General features: G+C 38.3%; 1 protein-coding gene across 2 annotated transcripts in view; it reads left to right on the forward strand.

Annotated features, from left to right (window-relative positions):
• Nucleotides 1–15,892: 15,892 nt before the first annotated feature.
• The window catches only part of usp34 (ubiquitin specific peptidase 34), a 60,732-nt gene continuing 57,029 nt past the window's right edge, over nt 15,893–19,595 (forward strand). Inside the window, exon 1 of one of the 2 annotated variants that reach the window (XM_083522715.1) lies at nt 15,893–16,379. In XM_083522715.1, the coding sequence (XP_083378841.1) occupies nt 16,337–16,379 (43 nt within the window). In that variant the 5' untranslated portion in view covers nt 15,893–16,336. The remainder of the gene's footprint in view (nt 16,380–19,595) is intronic. The other variant, XM_083522714.1, reaches the window with a different exon arrangement.

The following is a 19,595-nucleotide window of genomic DNA, read 5'->3' on the forward strand; positions in this document are numbered from 1 at the left end:
TATAGAGATGGATTTAAATGTACTATAAACATAATATAGAGATGAATTTATATGTACTATTAACATAATATACAGATGAATTTATATGTACTATAAACATAATATACAGATGAATTTATATGAACTATAAACATAATAAAGAGATGGATTTATATGTACTATAAACATAATATAGAGATGAATTTATATGTACTATACACATAATAAAGAGATGGATTTGTATGTACTATAAACATAATATAGAGATGAATTTATATGTACTATAAACATAATATAGAGATGGATTTATATGTACTATAAACATAATATACAGATGAATTTATATGTACTATAAACATAATATACAGATGAATTTATATGTACTATAAACATAATAAAGAGATGGATTTGTATGTACTATAAACATAATATAGAGATGAATTTATATGTACTATAAACATAATATAGAGATGGATTTATATGTACTATAAACATAATATAGAGATGAATTTATGTGTACTATAAACATAATATAGAGATGAATTTATATGTACTATAAACATAATATAGAGATGGATTTATATGTACTATAAACATAATATAGAGATGGATTTATATGTACTATAAACATAATAAAGAGATGGATTTGTATGTACTATAAACATAATATAGAGATGAATTTATATGTACTATAAACATAATATAGAGATGGATTTATATGTACTATAAACATAATATAGAGATGGATTTATATGTACTATAAACATATTAAAGAGATGGATTTGTATGTACTATAAACATAATATAGAGATGAATTTATATGTACTATAAACATAATATAGAGATGAATTTATGTGTACTATAAACATAATATAAAGAGTAATATATATTTTACCAAAATATATGTACTATAAACATAATATACAGATGAATATATATGTACTAAAATATATGTACTATAAACATAATATACAGATTAATTCATATGTACTAATATATATGTACTATAAACATAATATACAGATGAATATATATGTACTATAAACATAATATACAGATAAATATATATGTACTAAAATATATGTACTATAAACATAATATACAGATGAATATATATGTACTATAAACATAACATATAGATGAATTTATATGTACTATTAACATAATATAGAGATGAATTTATATGTATATACAGATGAATTTATATATACTATAAACATAATATAGAGATGGATTTATATGTACTAAAATATATGTACTATAAACATAATATACAGATTAATTCATATGTACTAATATATATGTACTATAAACATAATATACAGATGAATATATATGTACTATAAACATAATATACAGATAAATATATATGTACTAAAATATATGTACTATAAACATAATATACAGATGAATATATATGTACTATAAACATAACATATAGATGAATTTATATGTACTATTAACATAATATAGAGATGAATTTATATGTATATACAGATGAATTTATATATACTATAAACATAATATACAGATGGATTTATATGTACTATAAACATAATATAGAGATGGATTTATATGTACTATAAACATAATATACAGATGGATTTATATGTACTATAAACATAATATACAGATGGATTTATATGTACTATAAACATAATATACAGATGGATTTATATGTACTATAAACATAATATACAGATGGATTTATATGTACTATAAACATAATATACAGATGGATTTATATGTACTATAAACATAATATACAGATGGATTTATGTGTACTATAAACATAATATACAAATGAATTTATGTGTACTATAAACATAATATACAGATGAATATATATGTACTAAAATATATGTACTATAAACATAATATACAGATGAATATATATGTACTAAAATATATGTACTATAAACATAATATACAGATGAATTCATATGTACTAATATATATGTACTATAAACATAATATACAGATGAATATATATGTACTAAAATATATGTACTATAAACATAATATACAGATGAATTTATATATACTATAAACATAATATACAGATGAATATATATGTACTAAAATATATGTACTATAAACATAATATACAGATGAATATATATGTACTATAAACATAACATATAGATGAATTTATATGTACTATAAACATAATATACAGATGAATATGTACTAAAATATATGTACTATAAACATAATATACAGATGAATATATATGTACTATAAACATAACATATAGATGAATTTATATGTACTATAAACATAATATACAGATAATTATATATATGTACTAAAATATATGTACTATAAACATAATATACAGATGAATATATATGTACTATAAACATAACATATAGATGAATTTATATGTACTATTAACATAATATACAGATGAATTTATATGTATATACAGATGAATTTATATATACTATAAACATAATATACAGATGAATATATATGTACTAAAATATATGTACTATAAACATAATATTCAGATGAATTTATATATACTATAAACATAATATACAGATGAATTTATATGTACTAAAAACACAATATACAGATGGCAAATACTATGAACTGAAGTGTACAGAAGGATATGTACTATTAATATATATATATATATATATATATATATATATATATATATATATATATATATATATATATATATATATATATATATATAGTGTTAAATTAGGCAGGCGAAGTGTGAGGTGGGAAATGAGCAAATGTACAAGTGAGCATATGTTTTAGTGTAGACAATCTATTAGCGCAATAACAAAGTGTGAGGTGTGGGGGGGAAATGTAGCAGTGTATGAAGGGCAGTAGGATCAGCGAGGTGTGCCTCAGTGAAACATCAAAACATGCAATGATAATAATCTTGTAAACACTCACCAGGTTTGAAATGAAAAGGGCCACTAAATCATGACCATCACATCATCAGGTGTGATACAGGCCTGTCTAACGTTAATGTCTCCCCGTTTTACTGCATTTAAAATGTAGCAAGGTAAAACATGAAATCCAAACTATTCAGCAGATTGTGATTGTGTAACGTAATGTGAAATGAATGTGTATGGTATCAGAGTGAAAAAGAACTGATTGTTGTGACTTTTCAATATTAGTACAACTACATACTGCATCACTGTATACACACAGCTTGTGTATTTACTGGACTCTTGTTATTGTACTATTACAGGATGGACGACCTTTTCAGCTTCCTGAGGGAGAGAAATGTTCCTGAGTCCACCATAAATAAAATGATTTATGATAAGGTAATCAGCATTCATGAATGCACTGCATATTAGTCACACTTTTGTACACTGAACAAAAAGAGGAATATGAGAGTATAACAGTTGATGGATACTGATAAGTGAGCACTAGTTTTACACTACACTACTTATGGGCAATGCCATCTGAAACCAAGCAGGTTATGAAGCAGGTGTGGGAGAATCAGTCAGTTTTACTTTTATACTTATAGATAAATATGATGTTTGTGTCCTTAATTCCTTGTATTTTGATCATAGAAAATCTTTATAAAATGGTATCTTCAATGGTATAAAATCATATGTGGGCATATTTGTTTATCTTTAACGCTTTAAATTTTCAGTTACCATTTTAAAAGTACTATGGTAATATTTTATGGGTGTAACAGTACACTGTAACTAAGTCTTGTTTTATATATTTTTTATTTTTATCTTGTTTTTATACCAATGTCTTGCAGTTATTGACAGACGAGGAGCTGAGGAACTGTTTGCCTTTTCATAGAGAGACCGGTTGGCAGCAATGGGGTTTTGCAGGAGGCACGAAGATACGCCAAGCTCTAGGGCAAAAGTGTAACGCTTACAGAGCTTCATACGGCTCCTCGTCTTGTTGTATGGCGAAGTCGGTTCCAATGAGCCACAGTCCGCACGGGATTTCATGGTGTTGGATTATGGAATAATTCTCCATCCTTCCCCTCCACAGAACTTTCTTCCACTCAATCACTGTCCAATTCTTGTGTGCTTTTTCACATTACCTAGTTTGTTGAATATAAACAAATAAAACATGCATGCATCTGAAAAATAAGACACTTTTTCCATACTTTTCACAGACACCTTTCATGTTAGTTATATGTTTAATAAGTAAATAAATGGTCCATAGTGCACAAAAGGTTGAAGACCTCTGCTCTCCACACATCTGGGTTCCCATTATAAACGTACATAAAAAAACAAACCAACAACATGAACTTGCAAATTCACTCAGGTTTGTTGATGGTGGTCTGGCAGGCCGTCTCTTATCCCAGAGATTCCTCATGTCTATGTTACCGTCTGGCTCTCAGTGTTAGTTATGCTGCCAGAGCGAGTCTTGCCAGAGTCTCCAACTGCACAGTGTCCTTAACTTTTATACAACAATAACACTTAATAATCCATATCTTTCTCTCCCTGTCACCCTTCTGCTCTCTCTCTCTCTCTTTTTCTCCTGTCACCCATCTGCTTTCTCGCTCTCTCTCTCTCTCTCTCTCTCTCTCTCTCTCTCTCCCTGTCACCCTTCTCTTTCTCTCTCTCTCTCTGTCCCTGTCACCCTTCTCTCTTTCTCTCTCTGTCACCCCTCCTCCTGAGGTACCAGTAACCACTGTTCCTGCCACTTTTCTCTCCTCTGATCTGCACGCTTCATTCCAGCCTGCCTCTGGATGGCGTTCTCTTCCATTGGAGGCCACACTGTGTGGCTGGGGATGGTTTCACATAAATGGCCTGGGAATCCATGAAATTACGGAGTAACACATGAGCTTTGAGGATGAATGTGTACCCTACTTAATGTCAGCAGTCTGCTACACTGACTCAGGACCACAGGTTGGATTTGTTCACCATCACAGCACACATCATCATCATATAGTTGTAATAAATGAATATTCGGTGCCACCCAGATGAGGATGGGTTCCCTCGAGTCTGGTTCCTCTCATGGTCAAGGTTTCTTCCTTATGGAATCTCAGGGACTTTTTCTTTGCCACAGTCACCACCGGCTCATTCATTAGGGCCAAATTTATAATGATAAAAAACAATCTTTTTCATTTCTTCATAACCACATTATCTGTGTGAAGCTGCTTTGAGTATGAGTGAGTAGGTGTGTGTGTGTGTGGTAGCGACTCGTTTGCGCGACGGGAGGAAACCACACACACACCAGGCTAGCAGAATCGAAGGAATCACGTTGTGTTTATTTACAGTGCACAGGAGTGGTGGGGGAGTGGGAGAACTGAAGTCCTGAATGCGAGAATTTCTTAGTCCATTGATCGGCGTCGTTGGGAGCTCGGAGGCGTGTCAGGGTAGCGTTGCTTCTGTTCTGAGTTGCTCGAAGCAACGGCCGGGCCAAGGAAAGCTGAGACCCCGTTCTGTCTGTACGGGTGGGTGCCCGGTGTCCTTGGCACTTAATGAACTCTAGAGGGTCGAGGAAGCAGGACCCTCTAGTTGTTGTGTGTGGGACGTGAGGCTGACGTGTGCATGTGTGAATAAGTGTCTGTGTGTGTGTGTGTGTGTGTCTGTTAGAGCAGTGGTCCCCAACCCCAGGGCAGCGGGCCGGTACCGGTACCGGTCTGTGGGTCAATTGGTACTGGGCCGCACAGAAAGAATACATAACTTAAGAATACATAACTGATTCTGAACTATGTTTTATTTTGGAAAATTACCGGATTCTCTCCGACACATCTGTCTATGACTCACTCTTGAGTGTGTGTGTATATGTGTGTTTGAGTGTGTAAGTGTTTGTGTGTATTACCTGTCAGTGCCTGCTCCACTGAAATAAAAACACAATAAATGTTATAAAATGTGAAAAGAAGTTAAAATGATTATATCTACTGTCATTATAATGTGTGTGTGTGTATGTGTGTGTGTGTGTCTGTTCGTCAATCTTTGAGTGTGAGCATGTGTGTGTGTGTGCGTGTCTGTGTGTAAGTTTGTGTGTATATGAGTGAGTGAGTAAGTGTCTGTGTGTATGTGAGATTGAGTGTGTCTTTGAGACTGAGTGAATGTATGTGTGATTGAGTGTGTAAGTGTTTACGTGTATTCCCATCGTCCACCCGCCTCAACTCTGAAATAAAACCAAATAAATTGTATGAAATTTGAGAAGAAGTTCAAATTATTATATCATTAATATGTGTGTGTTTGTCTTGAGACTGTGTGTATGTGTGTTTGAGTGTGTAAGTGTTTGCGTGTATTACCCCGGGTTTATTATTGGGTGTCTTACCTCTGTGTGTGTCAGTAGGTGTGTGTGTGTGTGTGTGTGTGTGTGTGTGTGTGTGTGTGTGTGTGAGTGAGTGTATCAGTGAGTGTCTGTATATATGTGTGCGTGTGTGTGCGTGTGTGTGTGAATGTGTCTTTAAAAGTGAGCGTGTGTGTGTATGTGTGTTTAAGTGTGTAAGTGTTTGCGTGTATTACCTATTGCCTGCCACCAGCCTGAAATAAAAACACAATAAATGACTAGGAAGAGGAGATGAAAATAGCGATAATGACAAATAGATAAAGAGAAGTGAGTGAAGGTCAACATCGCAATAACAAGACATAAGACTAATGTGTGCAGGTGGCAGTGAGAAGGATCAAGATAGCAAGTCTGTAAATGTTATGTGATAGAGGAACATATTCAGCCCTAAGGCACACATATATAAGATAACATAACATCAGTGGTGGGCTGTCAGGACCAGCAAAGCCTTCTCTGCTGGCCTAAACACTATCAGAAGCACTGACCTACATTTACAACCTAAAATCTAATATTTGTTCCATGAAATTGTATTAATTTATTCACAACAGTTTATTCTCTTCATTTCATAGTGTTTCTCTCGGCTGCACTGCGTCCAAAATGTGGATGTTAGATTTTTTTTCCCAATCAAATTTCAGCCTCTATGTGCTGCCATGTCAATCTAATCTGCCCAGAGCCTTCAGAGTCAGTACTGCTGGCCTTTTTACCTTAATCTCTATTAGCAATGGGTCTGTTTCTTTACCAAATCAGATTTCAAAATTTCAAAAGCTAGCTGGCCCAGAATAGCGTCAGCATTTTTCCACCCTCTGAGTGGTTGGTCAGAGGGAAACTGTTACAGCCAAGTTTGACTGACAAAACACGTGTGTAGCTCTGCACACATTAATACATCAGAGTTACTGTTTTTATGCCTACGGGGGAAGAGAAATTGATTTGGTCTCAAACATACTTAAAAATTCATTTTGAAGAAAAGCTAGACATCGTGAGGAGGTCAGCCAACCTTGAAGCTAGCTTGTCTCAGTCTTGGAAAGGGTTTGACATCCACTTCCAGACCAGTGAATATGAGCAATACCACTGGAATACAGCCTCTGATAAGAAAGTTGTATTTTATTTCAATTTTTATGTTTTTGTCATGTTATTAGACAAATATTAATTCTGAAATGCTCCAGATGTACATGGCACAGTTAGGGTGGTAGCGTAGAGGTTTGAAGAGGGTTTCTTGCGTTAGTAAAATGGTATTTATTCTTCATATGCGAAAATGTCCCTCTCTCTCTCTCTCTCTCTCTCTACTCATTGTTATATTGCGTTTTTGTATAGTGTTGATGGTTTCTATAATTGCAACATGATAGTATTAAGAGGTGGATTAAGTCAGGCAAGTCCTCACTGAAGGACTAGGTACCAAATGCACAGCCCACTACTGCATAACAAATATACTAAAATGAATAAGTAGAACAATAGTTAAACATATTTTCCTACATGGATTATATGTTCATATATAATAGTAGTAGCTCAATAGTAGTAGAATAGAAACTGTCAGGTTCAAAAGCAGGTCTGGAACCCGAGCCACTTGAGCAGTGGCAGACAATTTGAGATGTGCAATGGCATAATTCTTTAATGAAATATTAAGTACAAACAAACAAACAAACAAGCTCAAGAAAATAGAACCAAAAGGTTTGACAGAGGCAGAGTGGGTCTATCAATACAAAATTCAAGACTAATACGAAATTTAAGTAATGACAAAACAGGACGAAGAAACTCATGAAGATGGAAGAAGCCAGGAGACTCGGGATGAGAAGAGAATAGGGAAAACAGAAGAACCCGGGAGAATAGGGAAATCAGAAGACTAGAGGAGACTCAAAGAAATCAAACCAAATAGAAAGACACTCACCAGACAGACAGACAGATTTAAATACAAATATAAATACAAGGACGAATACACCACGACAAATATAATGAACCAACAAAGACCAAGGCAAACAGGGTAACTTAAATACACAACACTAACAAGGAGCAGGTGGGAGACATTAAACAGTTAGTGGCTAGGGAGTAGGGGATAAGGGAGTCGGGAATAAGGGCCCAGTGGCGGCATCTGGTGGCCAAAGGAAAAACAAACAACCCCCAAAATTTCCAAATTCTGACAAGAAACAGCAATAAAAATGGGAAAACAAGCAGAAACGTACACATTGCAGATGCAGGAGAAAAAAGGGGCTGTACAATGATCGTTTAAGCACGAAGGATGAGAAGAAAATGAGGGAAAACATAAGGAAGAAATGGGTTTTATACAAATGCAATTTTTTTTTTTATTTCTAACAGATCTTGGCCTAAAATGAGGGAACTGAGGGGAACAGGAAGCCCAAATATGGAATCTTAGGAAGGGGAGGATAACCAGGTTTCAGAAGATAATGGGAAATAAAAGATGTAAAAGCAGAGAGAATTCGTTGAGGAAAGGAAATAAAAAACTAATTAGGATAGATAGCATAAACAAAGAAGTGCTATGTGACATCAGGGTATATATGAAAACACGGAGAGATTCTGTGTGCTTTATCATCTTGCTTGTGATTGAGTGACCACCTTCTATGAGCTCATTGTTATGTGACTGCAATAAACAAGTTTGCTTTTCCTCATCCAAAGCTGAAGATCCTTCATTGTTTTTTTTTAGATCTATTGTATTGAATTCTATTATTAGTAAGTGTGTTACACGGGGAATTAACTACAACAGAGAATCCACCTGTGATGTGTCCACTCAGAGAGAGGTTCTGAGTTCTGACGAGCTCAGTCTGACAAATGGGTCGGAGTGCAGTGAGACAGGCGGGTTAGAGCACAGTGAGACAGGCGGGTTAGAGCACAGTGAGACTGGTTAGAGTGCAGTGAAACAGAAATGATAGAACACAATGAGATAGACAGGGTCAGGGAACAGTGAGAAAGATGGATTAGAGTGAAGTGAGATAGACGTGTATAAGTGCAGTAACATGGGTTAAAGCACAGTGAGAGACATGTCAGAGTGCAGTAACACGGGTTAGAACCCAGTGAGAGACGGGTCAGAGCGCAGTGAGACAGGCGGGTTAAAGCATAATGCTGAGGATGGAGCCACCAGGAAGGAGGAAAAGAGGAAGACCAAGGAGGAGGTTCGTAGATGTGGTGAGGGAAGACATGCAGGTGGGTGGTGTGACAGAGGCAGATGTAGAGGACAGGGGGGTATGGAGACGGATGATCCGCTGTGGCGACCCCTAATAGGAGAAGCCGAAAGAAGAAGAAGAAGAAGTGTTGTGGTGAGTTCGAGTCTGGAGTTTCTTTATCATTTATTCCTCTCCAAATGTTCTCTTTGCTGTTGAACTGATCAGAGGGATCAGCATCACGGTGCCATCCTGATTCCCAAACAAACAGTGTTCACTCTACAGTCCCAAGCCATGAAGAACTAAGAGAGGGAAAATCCTATCAGAGATCTCATGTAATCTATAGTCACAGAAGTGTTAAAAAGAGCCAGTTGGCTGGAAAGATCTTTGAGAAGAGTCTTTGAGAAGCTTGTGGTGGAAAAAGAAAGGGGCGTGAAGCCTCTCGAAGCACTTTATCACGATGGGTGTGAGCACGGGACAATAGTCATTGAGGCAGGAGACAGTAGATTTCTTCGGCACGGGAACAATGGTCGTTGTCTTGAGGCACGTAGGAACAACGTTGCTGCTCGGGGAGATGTTGAAGATGTCCGTAAAGACATCCGCTAGCTGTTCTGCACATTCCCTGAACACTCTGCCAGGAATGTTGTCAGGTCCAGCAGACTTCCGTGGGTTAACTCTGCATAGAGATTTCCTCACTTCAGCTGTGGTTAGACAGAGCACCTGGTCAGTGGGAGGAGGTGTGGTCTTCCTCGCCTTCACGTTGTTCTGTACCTCAAACTGGCATAGAAGTCGTTTAGCGCGTCTGGGAGGGGGGGGTCACGGTCACAAGCAGGTGATGTTGTCTTGTAGTTGGTAATCGCCTGGATGCCCTGCCACATGCGCCGGGTGTCTCCGCTGTCCTGGAAGTGGTCGTGGATTTTCTTTGCGTGTGCGCGCTTCGCCTCTCTGATTGCATGGGACAGTTACTGTTCTTAAGGCCGTCTTGTCCCCTGTTCCGAAGGCAGAGTCTCTTTATTTCACTAGATTTTGTAGCGATTTGTGTGACATTCCACTGAGCCACAAGGAAGTTAGTACTGATGTAGGTGAGGTGAGGAGGCCTGGGGTGAAGTCAGCTGATGAACAACTTGGGATGAACAATTCATCCCAAAGGTGTTCAGTAGGGTTGGAGCTCTATAGCAGATCTTTCAACCCATGTAAAGCTTGTCTCCATAGAGTTGGCTTTGTGCACTTTGTGACATGCTGGGACAGGTTCGGGTCTCCTAGTTCAAGTGAAGGAAAAATTTCATGCTACCACATCCAAAGATGTCCTACACGATTGTGTCTCAGAGGACAAACTTGGTGGTCCAAAATGGTGGGAAAAGTCCAATACTTATGTTCATATAATGTACCTTGTCAGGCTTACATTCCATCTCCAAAGTATGTTAGGTAATGATTTAGAAAAACAACATGAAGGAACATGGAAAGCTGAACATCTTAGATGGCCAAGTCTGCCAAAGGTTAGCGATCCAACATATGCAATGTTCTCCTGTTTCTGAAGACCTGAATTTGCCAGATTAAAGAGAAGATTAGGGTCGGAATTAAGATGGTACACTAAAGCAAAGTTATTCACTTCATGCCTCAGGGATTTCCCTTTTCCTAAAAACCTTATTCTCCTTTATAATCTGCATAGATGTTGTGTTAGAGGAGGTCTTCAGCCGACGTAGGCTGACCTACAATCATACTAAATAGCATAAAATCATGGACCCAAGGTAGTAGACCAAATAATAAGCTGATTTAGGAGTCTAAGAACAAACATTTCCAGAGCGAAGCTAATGAGGTCTCCTTATGATTAGAAATGAAAGACTGATCTCAAAGTCTCCCTGCTCTGAGTGATGTTTAAATAATTAACTCTCATGATGTAGAACTTGCCATTTGGTCTCAGGAACCCATTTCTGATTGCTCTTCCCCCCCAACTTGTACATGTACAAACTGATATGGACTGATATGATGTCACAAACTGATTTGAGCAATTGTGGTTTCATATGCAAAATCTGATATTTTTCATTCATATTTCAGCAAAACCTGATCCTCAATATAAGAAAAAAAAATCTAATATCACATGATAGAACATGAGATGGACTAGGATAGCTCGGGATGTCTCAGAATTGTTCGCAATATCTGATGATGTTAAGGCTACGTCTACACTGATCCGGATCAATTTGAAAACGACGTTTTCGTCTACAAACGCTTCGCGTCCACACCGTCGTTTTCAATCGTTCCCCAAAAGTTGCTCATCCACATTGAAATGTCTGAGAATGTCTGATCTCATCACACATCCATGATTCCTGCTGCTGGAGCTTTCTGAACACCATCTCAGCATTCGATCAGTTGAAAAAATACACAAAATAAAGTAATCTGGAAAATGATGAGGAATTGATACAAATGCAAGGCTTTTTCTTTTATTTAACACACACACACACACACACACACACACACACACACACACACACACACACACACACAAACACACAGGAGCAGATCTACACCAAATGAGGGATGTCTTATTAGTGTTGATTGGTTTAGTGACTCAGCAGGAAGCACATTGTGCTCTTTGTGTAGAATCGAGATATTTGAGGAGACGTTTTCTCTGCTGTTTCTCTCAATTTTAAAGAACACACAAACCACCACTCAGTAGTGTATATGAGCAACACAACCCCAAAAGCTCCTGACAGAACACACAAACCACCAATCAGTGTATATGAGTAACACAACCTATTACAAGTTAAACAACCCTACAAACCCCCTGACAGAACACACACACACACACACACACACACACACACACACACACACACACACACTTCAGACCTTCATAAAACCTTTCAGTAGAGTGTATGAGAGTTAAACAACCCCACAAACTACAGAGAGAACACACACTGGATAGTGTTGACTAGCACACACCCACACACACCCACACACACACTATTTAGCATGGAAAAGTGGAAGACATAATGGATTAATAGACAGACAGACTAATATGGAAGCAATGAAAGATAAATGGACCGACAGACTGGGAGAACTGGAAAAATGGGGAGGACCGAAAGATACATAAATAATGAAGCAAAAACAAATGAATGCAACAGAAGCAAGAAAGTAAAAGAGGAAAAGAAAGAGACATATGGAAAAAAAAGAAAGAAAGGAAAAACTAACAAGGACATGGAAGGTTGGAAGGACAGGAAAAAGGTACAGATAAGACAAGTGAAAAAGTAGGGAGGAAAGAACAGATTAAATGTATGGATAGAATGGATGAATAGAACAACATCGAATGGTAGGAGGATGGACGGACAGACTGAAAAGAAATAGGCAGGATAAAGACACAACATAAGGGAAGGAAGGAAAATAAAGGAAAGTAAAAGAAGAAAGAAAAACATAAGAACTAGTAGAAAGAAAGTAAGAGAGAAAAAATAAAAAAGAAATAAGAAAGAAAGAAAGAGAGAAAGAAAGAAAAATAAGAGGAGTAAGGGAAACAAAGAAATCAATCAATTAACTAATCCGTGTGACTTGAACAGTGAAGGAAAAACTCAAGTGATGGGGTAACAGGGTAACGGTGTAACAGGGTAACAGAGGAATGGGGTAACAGGGTAACAGAGTAACTGGGTAACAAGATAAAAGAGTAACAGGGTAACGGACTCTCTGCACATGACGCTCAGACGCAGGGCCGAGCGAAACCCGCGAGTCTGCGTGCCAGCGGTCGGAATCAAAGCGTTCCTCCTCTTCCTCCTTCTCTTTCTCTTCCTCTTCTCTTTCTCCTCCTCTTCAGCTCCTCATTAAAGACCAGGAAACCGCAGACTCACAATAATATCCCTAAATCCAGCTGCACTACTGTCCCGGTAATAATCCCGGTAAACCCCGGATCCCCTCACAGCACTGCCGTGACCGTGACAAGGAGAGAAACATCCAACTCCGGTGTTCCACAGCCGCTTCCCTGCCTCTGTTTACTGTCTGTGTGGAAGAAAGAGCCGCTTCCAATCCAAAACACACACACACTCAGTACCGCCACATACAGGACAGGAGGAAGCCTCTCTAACAGTTTTGTGTGTGAAAGCTCACCAACATCTACAGTGCAGTGACTAAGAAAACTGACCCTGCGCTCTGACCCCAGCTTCTGGGCAAGTTGGGATTTGCGAAGCACAAATTTTACTGTGCTGTAATGTATATGTGACAAATAAAGGCTATTCTAATCTATGTGGGCAGCTGGTTTTGGAATAATGAGTTTAGTTTTTTGTTTTTTTTTGGATCACAATACCCTTTTCTTTTCTTTTTTTTTTCTTTCCTTCTTGAAAGCAGAAATAGGGTGAAGAGGTGGTTTTTTTATTTATTTATTTTTGTTTTGTTTCTGAGCCACACACAGAGGAAATTACTTCATTCTCTATATTTGTTCAAGCCAAGTGTAATAAACACAATCTCACAATACCAAATACAATTAATGGCTTAGAGTGCACAATATTTCCAATCTAACATCCAATCCTAACTTGGAGGTCAAAGGGAACTGCTTTAGAGAATTCTTTTAGGGTAAAAAGTCCAATTTGGACCCATTTACACAAATAATAATAATGATAGAAACTAGAGCAACATTGGAGATTACAGAGTCTATTAGAACAGTGTATGAGTGGGGTAGATTAGCATGGTTTAAGGCAGGGCAGGTGTGTGAAGATTTTGTACACAGTACACCATTGTCAGAAGAGGACATGTGCGGGACTTCTGTTTCCTTTGGCACTCTTGTTGCTTCTGAAAAGCACTCAGTGATTCACATGTCTTCACAATCTTCTTGGCAGGACGATGGATGATGCGCTGATGCTTGAACAGTTACTTCACCTCCATGTTGTTCAAGAGTCTCACAAACCCAAATAACTCACTAAATAAGATGCCAAGAAAATAAGACATATTGGAAACATTTTCCAAATAAAAATGTCATGTCAGCAGTGTAGTACAGTAGTGTAGTACAGTACATAGTGAAATTAGATGCTTCTCCAGCACCCTGGTGCTACATAAAACAACATCGAGCTCCATCACACAACATCGAGCTACTTAACAGAGCACAGAGCTACATAACAGAGCACAGAGCTACATAACAGAGCACAGAGCTAAATAACAAAGCACAGAGTTACATAACAGAGCACAGAGCTACATAACAGAGCACAGAGTTACATAACAGAGCAAAGGGCTACATAACAGAGCACAGAGTTACATAACAGAGCACAAGGCTACATAACAGAGCATAGAGCTACATAACAGAGCATAGAGCTAAATAACAGAGCACAGAGCTACATAACAGAGCATAAGGCTACATAACAGATCACAGAGCTACATAACAGAGCTACATAACAGAGCACAGGGCTACATAACAGAGCACAGAGTTACATAACAGAGCACAAGGCTACATAACAGAGCATAGAGCTACATAACAGAGCATAGAGCTACAAAACAGAGCACAGAGCTACATAACAGAGCACAGAGTTACATAACAGAGCACAGAGTTACATAACAGAGCACAGGGCTACATAACAGAGCACAGAGCGACATAACAGAGCACAGGGCTACATAACAGAGCACAGAGCGACATAACAGAGCACAGGGCTACATAACAGAGCACAGGGCGACATAACAGAGCAAAGGGCTACATAACAGAGCACAGGGCTACATAACAGAGCACAGAGCGACATAACAGAGCACAGGGCTACATAACAGAGCACAGAGCGACATAACAGAGCACAGGGCTACATAACAGAGCACAGGGCTACATAACAGAGCACAGGGCGACATAACAGAGCACAGGGCGACATAACAGAGCACAGGGCGACATAACAGAGCACAGAGCGACATAACAGAGCACAGGGCTACATAACATAGCTACATAAAAGAGCAGAGCTAAGAGCTAAGGACTATAGTAAGGTAAGGTAAGTTAGGTGAGTCCTCGCCACATAAAGTGCATCGCTCGCAGGCGGGTTCAAGCCGTTCAACATCAAACCTACTGTTTAATGTGTTATACAATACAATGTACAAAAGAGAGAACTATAAACACAATGTTGTGCAAAACAAAATATAACTTTCCTTCGGCTTCTCCTATTAGGGGTCGCCACAGCGGACCATCTGCATGTTTGATTTGGCACGTTTTTACGCTGGATGCCCTTCCTAACGCTTTGGGACGAATCACCTTTTAGTATTGACGCTCTTAGAGTTTCTATAGTAAACACTACATTACACAAGGGATATGTCACACGTTTGCATTTATTCTTTTAATCCCTACAATCGGCAAATTTTTGGAACAAATATGATTATATTAAGTATTTATTTGTGTCATATTTAAAGCGCGTCACAATCCACACACCCCCTTTTACCCAACTCAGCGCTCGCGAGAAGAGATTTCCGGAAAGAGCCGAACGAAGCCGAAAGAAGCCGAACGCAGCTAGCCGGAATAAGCCGAACGGAGCCGGAAAGAGCCGAACGTACACGGGAAAAACCGGAAAGAGCCGAACGGAGCCGAAGATGCTCCCGAACGCCTCTGCCCCGCCCCTTCATTTTTTTCTCTCCAACATGGCGGCTGTAGGTGCTGTGTTCAGCGGCGCTCCGGCTGGAGTCTGAGGCGACTCTCGACAACTTAGTGCCTGGTTATAGTGTCTCAGAACAGCTCTGAAGCCTGGACACGGGATTGATTTGGGTTTCTAAAGAAAAATATATATCTCCCTTTATTTTTTTAAACAATAGCAACCATAATTCTATATATATATATTTATTTAAGAAAAAAAACAACAGCAACAAAACAAGCATTGCATCCATCGAGGGGCCTTTTTTTGTTTCAATTCTCCTTCAAAAAACAAAACCTCAGCAAAACCCAGACAATAACATCAGGATTTACCACTCATTTCCAAATGGTTTGACTTGGGACACTTTCTTTCTTTGTTTCTTTTTTTTTTTTTTTTTTTTTTCTTTTTTTACTCCTCTTTTTGCCTCCTTCATGAACAATGTGTGAGAACTGCGCCGAGCTGGTGGAGGTGCTGAATGAAAGTAAGTCACTATTTCTTATCATAATCATTCATCGTAATCATCATTATGATCATTATGCTCTTTATAACCGTCTTTTCCTTCTGATGCATGCGTGCATTCACACGAAACTTGGTCCAGATCTTATAGGCTTGGCACTAGAACTTCATGCATGGTAGGCAATGCCCATGTAGATACACTGCGATAGACTTGTTTTTGACGTGCAATCATAAAAACCTAGGCAGAAAATAAACACATTATATAGAAATAAAATCAAAAGCACATTTGCATGTCTGTTTCTTCTAAAAGCCCAATGCATTTAAATGCATTTGGTGTGAATGTCACGGTTGCATATGGCATTTCTCAGTCCTCTATACACTCATGGCCTGCAGGCATCAGTCACAACGTGCTTGTGCTTTGACTTTATTCATTTTTAAACCAAATGATGCACGAAACAGGTCCTCACACCATGACAATTTCTATAAAATGGATATATATACTGCATAAAATTATATATATATAAAACTCTGATCAGGTCCATGCACATGATATTAGCTTTCATAGTCTCTCTATATACATATATATAAATATAATATATAAATCTCAGCTTTATAACTGACACATATTTCATTATATTCGATTTATTTCGCAAAATAAAACAATTTTCTTCTCGCTATGGTTCCCCTCTGTAATTACTACTGTCTTTGTTTTGCTTTGTATTTTGTTTTTTGGAGGTTGTCACGAATAAACCGGTATTTGAATCATTGTAAATGATGCAGAAATCATGTATAATATTTAGTCCTGGTTTTAAATCACCAAAGTTGCTCGTATTTATTGTAAAAATGCGATTAAAATGCGATATGTTGGTGGTTAAAAAGGTTTGACAACCACCAATGACAGGCAGCTCAGGGGCCGACTAGCCGACTAGCACACCACTGTGTTCATGCTAGCGTCGGATAAATAGACACAATCACATTAAATCACAATAAACACCTTTTATTTTGTTAAAAAAAAAAAATCTAAGGGTTGTTTGTTTGTTTGTTTTGTTTTCTCTTTTGTGTTTGTCTGGACGATGAAAATCAAGCTAGCGATAGCGTTAGCAAAGCGTACATGCTAGTTTGTTGCTATTGTTATTGTCGTTAAATATATAATTTTTCACGCTCAGTATTGTAATGTTCCTCCACCTTTTGATTATATTAAATGATGAAGCCGTATAGAGATTTATTGTTATTTTTTTTTAAATTCAAGATAAAACATTTTGTGTTGATGTTTTTGTTTGCTAGCTCGGTTCGGATTTGCTAGCAAACATAGTTGTGCTAGCAAAGTACAAAGAAGCTGAGGGCCTCAGGCAGGAGAAACTTACCTCAAACGACAGCTTTTATTTTTTGTAAACATATTTTGAATTTTATTTCTGGGGTAAAAAAAAAAAAAAAAAGATATTTAATGGGCTGTTTTACAAGATCATTTCATCCAAATCTTTGGAGAACAGTTGAACAGATTGTAGTTGGAGCTTTGACCTGAAATGAGATCAGGTTGTATTTAACAGCTATACATTTCTATTCAAAGGAAATATATCATCTTGTAATCACGCCAGCGGAAGTGCTTCTGTCCAGACTTGTAAGACGTACTGGGTATAATTGTGGCAGGAGGCTGAAATGAGACGTTTGGGGTGCCATTACTTTTGTCTCTGGTGCATATTGACTGAGTGAGCAGTTAAACTCTTAGGATCCCGTTCTAGCGAATCCCCATCACTGAACAGGAAAGATGGACAAATCTTCGGACACGTAGAAATTTGGTCACAAATCCGTCCTTGTGTTGGTGCTGAGCCGTGGAAACAAGGGTTGGGGGTGCCAATACTTTTCCCACTATGAGAATTAGAGAATAGAGAAGACTGGGCATACAGTGATAAATGAAGGGATGAGACTGGTGTAAGACACGGCGTCTGGTGATGAATGAAGGGATGAGACTGGCGTCTGGTGATGAATGAAGGGATGAGACTGGCGTCTGGTGATGAATGAAGGGATGAGACTGGTGTAAGATACGGCATCTGGTGATGAATGAAGGGATGAGACTGGTGTCTGGTGATGAATGAACAGATGAGACTGGTGTAAGACACAGCGTCTGGTGATAAATAAAGGGATAAGACTGGCGTCTGGTGAAGAATAAAGGGATGAGACTGATGTCTGGTGAAGATTGAAGGGATGGTACTGGCGTCTGGTGAAGATTGAAGGGATGGTACTGGCGTCTGGTGAAGAATGAAGGGATGAGACTGGCGTCTGGTGATGAATGAAGGGATGAGACTGGCGTCTGGTGATGAATGAAGGGATGAGACTGGCGTCTGGTGATGAATGAAGGGATGAGACTGGCATCTGGTGATGAATGAAGGGATGTGACTGGCGTCTGGTGAAGAATGAAGGGATGAGACTGGCGTCTGGTGAAGAATGAAGGGATGAGACTGGCGTCTGGTGATGAATGAAGGGGTGAGACTGGCGTCTGATGAATGAAGGGATGAGACTGGCGTCTGGTGAAGAATGAAGGGATGAGACTGATGTCTGGTGAAGAATGAAGGGATGAGACTGATGTCTGGTGAAGAATGAAGGGATGAGACGCGTCTGGTGAAGAATGAAGGGATGAGACTGGCGTCTGGTGATGAATGAAGGGATGAGACTGGCGTCTGCTGATGAATGAAGGGATGAGACTGATGTCTGGTGATGAATGAAGGGATGAGACTGATGTCTGGTGAAGAATGAAGGGATGAAAGGGACTGGTTTTAGACACGGTGTCTGGTGATGAATGTTTGTTACTTCTATAATGCTGTCTGTCTGCCATGTCTGCGCATGTGTGTATCTGTCTGCATTTGTCTGCATGTCTGTATCTGTCTGTCCGTGTGTCTTTCTCTCTCTGTGTGTGTGTGTGTGTGTGTGTGTGTGTGTGTGTGGTTTCCTGAAAATCCTGTTTTAAAGTTAACCAGTGTAGTTGTTGGTTTCTGTTTGTGAAACCTTCTGACTTTGTGTGTAAGAAAGACAGAGACACATGCACGTCTCCTTGTTGAGTGGCAGACACGTGTCTACATGCAGTTTGATCTTTGACCGCTAAATCTTACATATATGGGTCGCTATCTCCCCTCGGTGTGTGTGTGTGTGTGTGTGTGTGTGTTTTTAGCTGTTCACCACATTGATTCGTACACACACACACACACGCGTGCGCGCACACTTTCTTTTTAGTTCGTAATTGTATGTG

The sequence above is a fragment of the Silurus aristotelis genome (genome assembly GCF_946808225.1).
Source record: "Silurus aristotelis genome assembly, chromosome: 20".
Lineage (NCBI taxonomy): Eukaryota > Metazoa > Chordata > Actinopteri > Siluriformes > Siluridae > Silurus > Silurus aristotelis.